Source organism: Sesamum indicum, linkage group LG2 (genome assembly GCF_026168435.1).
Source record: "Sesamum indicum cultivar Baizhima isolate 11 linkage group LG2, ASM2616843v1, whole genome shotgun sequence".
NCBI classification, from domain to species: Eukaryota; Viridiplantae; Streptophyta; class Magnoliopsida; order Lamiales; family Pedaliaceae; genus Sesamum; species Sesamum indicum.
This window is the reverse complement of record NC_142658.1, coordinates 12,166,236-12,171,060: the sequence shown is the minus strand read 5'-3', so window position 1 is coordinate 12,171,060 and position 4,825 is coordinate 12,166,236. Positions and strand designations below refer to the sequence as shown.

The following is a 4,825-nucleotide window of genomic DNA, read 5'->3' as shown; positions in this document are numbered from 1 at the left end:
CGTCCCGTCTCAAATCGCCAAATAATGTGATCTATCTCGCCATGAATTATTGGCAATGCATCCAAAATCTCCAAGCACTCAATGTCCATAACGAGAGGCCAATGTCATATTGCCCCTCTATAATAACACTGCTAAGCTTGTCCGTCATCTGAAGCCCAAACATACATGGACCTTGTGGGAATCTTTCAATAAGGGGACCAAGGTGATGTCATGGATCATGCCACAGATAAAATGAATTCCCATCACCAATCTGATAGTCTACCATCGATCAAAGCAAGGGGCATAGACGAAGGAGTTTCCTCCAGCCCCACGAACCACCATTGTCAATGACCGTCCATATATATTTATCACGTAGCCGCCCGTTATATAACCATTCTACCCACTTTGATGTTCTATCACATCGAATAACACCACACAGCTTCTTGCTCATCAAGGCATGGTTTAAAGTAGCGATATCCCGTAGGCCTTGACCTTGCTCCGACGCCGGCCTACAGACATCTCTCCATGCTACTTTGGCATATCCACTGGTTCCTGTGCCCTTCCACAGAAAAGCTCTCAGACGCTTCTCAATCTCCCTTATAACACCTCTAGGTAGGATGAATGCAAAAGCCCAATATATACTTAACGCCATAAGGACAGATTTAATAATCTATACCCTCCCAGCATACGATAATCTCATTCCTTCCCAACCTTTAATGCGTCGATCAATTTTCAATAATAAAGGCTGGCAGTCTGTTAACGATAATCTAGAGGAAAGTAGAGGAAGTCTCAAGTACCTCATCGGAAGATGCCCTTCCTGGAATCCGAGCATATCTAACAGCTGCTCCCGTATCGCTTGTGCAGATCGAGAGATGATAAGATGACTTTTATGCACATTAAGCCGAAGACCTGACCAGGAGGCGAATAGGTCCAACCTCTGCTTAAAGACCCCTTTAGAGTCCATATCAGCTTTGCAGAACAGCAACAGATCATCTGCAAATCCAAGCTGAAATAATCGAGAAGGCTCACATTTCCAATGAAAAAAAAATTCATGTCCTGATCAATCATCTGCAGAAGAATCAAATGAAGAACCTCCATTACGAGCACGAACAGATATGGTGATAAAGGGTCCCCCTGCCGTAGCCCTCTCGATCCAGTAAAAAAACCATGAGGTTTTCCATTCAGCCCGCCGGAAAACGAGGGTGTCGTGACACACTCCTCTATCCACCTAATGAACGTAGTCGGAAATCCAAACAGGTTTAACACTGCAAGTAGAAAATCCCATTCTACCGTGTCATAAGCTTTTCGGATATCCACTTTCAGTGCACATCTACGAGGTAGGCGCGCCTGATTATAGTCTGTAAATAGTTCTTGTGCTAACAGTATATTGTCTCCAATACTACGACTAGGAATAAAGGCAGCCTGACAAGGGCTTATCAACTTATCCAACACCCTACTCAACTTTTGCACAATAAGTTTGGCAATAATCTTATATAAAACATTACAACACGAAATAGAGCGAAAATCTGTGATCATCATAGGGGTATGTACCTTAGGGATAAGTGCCAAAAGTGTGGTGTTGATTTGCTTCAGTAGTTTTCCCGTGTTAAAGAACTCCAAGATTGCCTTCGTAACCTCTGGACCCACGATTGACTAAGCAGCTTTATAAAACCCCGATGAGAACCCATCCGGTCCAGGTGCTTTATCTTCAGCAATGTCAAACACTGCCTGTTTGACGTCAACTGCAGTGACTGGTGTAAGGAGCTGAAGCCCTTCCTCCTCATTGAGGACATGTCTAGCCCATGGCCTCAAATACCGGATTTCTATCACCTGCCTCCGTCTTTCTCCGCCTAATAAAGCCTGATAGAAGGAGACAAACTCATGAATAACCGCTTCTGGCTCTGAGTAGGTGGTCCCGTGTTCATCATTTATTTGCAAGATTCTCCGAGTGGCACGTCGCTGAGCTATCTTGCAAAAGAAGACTCGTGAGCATTGATCCCCATCCTTCATCCATTGCATCTTTGCTTGCTGCTGTAACATGATTTGTTCCATTTTTACCGCCTTGGCGTATACCAAACGGCAACAGTATTCCAGGAGTAGAAAGAGGTAGTTTTGTCTATCCGAGCTAACCAAGATCTGTGTTTCCTCAAGGAATCCTTTAGCCAGTCATACATTCTCCGTAAGATCTCCTTTATTGCGCCTTTGCTATCGGAATACTGGTTTTAAAGCTTTTAGTTTTTGCATAATCGCGTACATAGGCACTCCAATAATGTCGTGTTTCCATGCATTTTTCACACTAGGAATAAAATCTGGTGAAAGAGTAAGGTAATTATCAAATCTGAACATACCTCCCAGTTGTTATTGTCGATCCCCACAAAGCACCAGTGGTGAATGATCCGAGGTGCGTGGGGTGAGGCTTGAATAGTATGAGTTAGGGAAACACTCAAGCCATATGTCATTTATGAGCATACGATCCAAACGCTTCCATAAACTTCGTGAATTCGAACTTCGGTTACGCCACGTGTATCATTCACCCTGCATGGGCATTTGTAGCAATCCCGTATCCTGTATGCATGCATTAAATTCATCCATTGCCGAGATATCACCAAAATTAACACACACCTCATTGAGGTCACGAACAGCATTAAAATCTCCTCCTACTATCCACGGGTCATCCACACATTGACCTGCAAGCACCCCCAGTGATCGCCCTAACTCACGCTGCTCAGCAATTTCAGTGGCACCATACATAACACTAATAATCACATCCGTATGCAGTGCTCTAATAGTTACACGACAGTGTACAAATTGATCACCTAACTCAATCACATTAACATCAGGAATAGTGTCATCCCATGCAATTCATATACGATTTCCAACCGACACAGGATCAACAAACCACTTCCATTGAGGCAGTAGGAAAGATTGTATACGAGCAATATTAGTAATTTGTAGACGCATTTCAAGAAGGCCAATAAATTGTAACCTGAACTCAACTACTACGTCTTTTAGTGCCAGCTGATGGTCCCTTTTGTTCAGACCATGCACGTTCCACACAACAGCGTTTAACATGATCACCCCTGGCGGGGCTGCTTATTTTAGGACCCCGAATGGTATCATCTGCATCATTAAGGGAGTTAAATGCACCAAAAGTGTTAAAGATGACTAACTCCTTACCCTTGTACCTTCCTTTGTTGATTCCTTGTGCGACAGGGGTACTCGGAGTCTCAGATACGATAGGCTGCTGATTAATATCTCCACATGAGTTATTCTTGTCTTCCTCCACAACCTTACTCGATTCAGCTATGGGTGGCTGCACTCGTGCCTTCTGTCCATAAACATTGACTGGCGGTTTCGGTACTTTCATGGAAGGGCAATCCTTCGTGGCATGTCCGAGGCTCATGCAAGTGGTGCATTTAAGGGGCAGCCACTCGTATTCTACGTCAACCTTGCATGCAATTTCTCCACCTTCTTCTGTTGATGACATAATAACCAAATGCTTCGGGAGTTTGGCATTGATGTCAAGCATGACATATACACGAGCGAAATCTAGTCTCGTGCATGCGCGTGTGATCACATCCGGATAAAGAGGTCGTCCAATGCCACTTGCCACTGTACTCAAGCCATCATTATTCCACAATTCAACTGGCAAGTGTCGAAGTTTAACCCAAATTGGGACTTGGGTATGTTTCAGCTTACGTAGGACCATACCCGGCTCCAATTTCTGCAGCACGATTGGTTGTCTTTGGAACAACCATGGTCCGCCCTCTATAACTTCTTCCATTGCCACTATAGTTTTGAATCGGAAGAAGAAAAATCCATTTGTTGTGGCCGTGACTTCTGCTAACAATGGCCAAATAGATTTGGAGTAGTCCTTTACGTGATGAAAATACGGTCTTTTGCCCAAAAAATAACCCACTACTGTCGCATTCCAGCGACGTGAACCATCTCGAACCACATCCAACGTGGGTCCTACAATAATTTCACCATTTTGCATCATAGGTGGCACATAAGTCAATATTTTTCGAGACGAATTATGAAAGACATTGACAATTTTATCGTGACAATTCATGAAGTTCGAACAAGGCTGTAGTGGCATATTACCAACGAAGATTTCGGTGGACGAAAATGTCGGTAATTGTGATGTGGCATCTGCAGTCACGTGCACTGGCGCAACATCAACAGAAACAACGTCGGCAGTATGCAGTTCCGACAGCATCATCGGTGGGTGAGCAGATGTAACCTGTAGCGAAGGTTGCTGATTTTCTGTCATCAATGGACGATTCAGAGCCGTGGGAGTTTGGGCAACCATGGCAGCTTCATCTCGCGCCACTAGCGGCGCCATAGAAACCCTAAGATTGAAATCTACAACAGCCCTATTTTCAGAGATCTGCAGCGACAGCGCCAAGCAAGGAGGATGCTCCGCCGCCTGTTCAGCCGTCAAGCGCACCAAACGGCGAAACAACAGCTCCTGCGAATTTCTGTCGCCTTCTCCATATTTCGCTGTTCAACGCTGGTGGAGATCGTTCAGTGCACGAACAGATTCTTTATAGAGATTTGGTGGAAATCGCGTGCAATAACAATTAGTTATTTATAAAAATGAAAAAGCAAGGGATGGTGTCCCGGATAAAGGATCTCCAATCATATTTTCGTGTTATATATTGGTATCATTAATACTAAATTGACATGTGTACTTATACAAATTAGAAATGAAATGAAATGAAATTACAATTTAAAAGGCTACATACACGTGGATGAGACATCTTTCTCGAAAATGAAAGTTTGATAGAAGCTTAAGTTTAACCAAACTATGATTCAATAGGAATTTTGTACTAGTTTAGTAAAG

The 4,825-nt window shown here is 43.7% G+C and overlaps 1 protein-coding gene across 1 annotated transcript; it reads right to left on the bottom strand.

The window, feature by feature from the left end:
- Positions 1 to 268: 268 nt before the first annotated feature.
- On the bottom strand, positions 269 to 2,031 carry LOC148789184 (uncharacterized). Its single transcript, XM_088877904.1, has 4 exons — positions 1,664 to 2,031; positions 1,072 to 1,207; positions 777 to 985; positions 269 to 587 (listed from the first exon to the last, which is right to left on the bottom strand). Exons 1-4 carry the CDS (start codon positions 2,029 to 2,031, stop codon positions 269 to 271), a joined length of 1,032 nt encoding a protein of 343 aa, XP_088734030.1.
- Between the last annotated feature and the right edge of the window lie 2,794 nt (positions 2,032 to 4,825).

Bases quoted from the DNA above. Each gene is read 5' to 3' on its own strand.
- LOC148789184 (XM_088877904.1), bottom strand. From the start codon at position 2,031: ATGGAACAAATCATGTTACAGCAGCAAGCAAAGATGCAATGGATGAAG. The intron at 1,208-1,663 runs GTTCTCATCGGG...TACGTTCATTAG, and splicing joins AAAGCACCTGGACCGGATGG to GTGGATAGAGGAGTGTGTCA. The intron at 986-1,071 runs GTTCTTCATTTG...CGATTATTTCAG, and splicing joins TGTTCGTGCTCGTAATGGAG to CTTGGATTTGCAGATGATCT.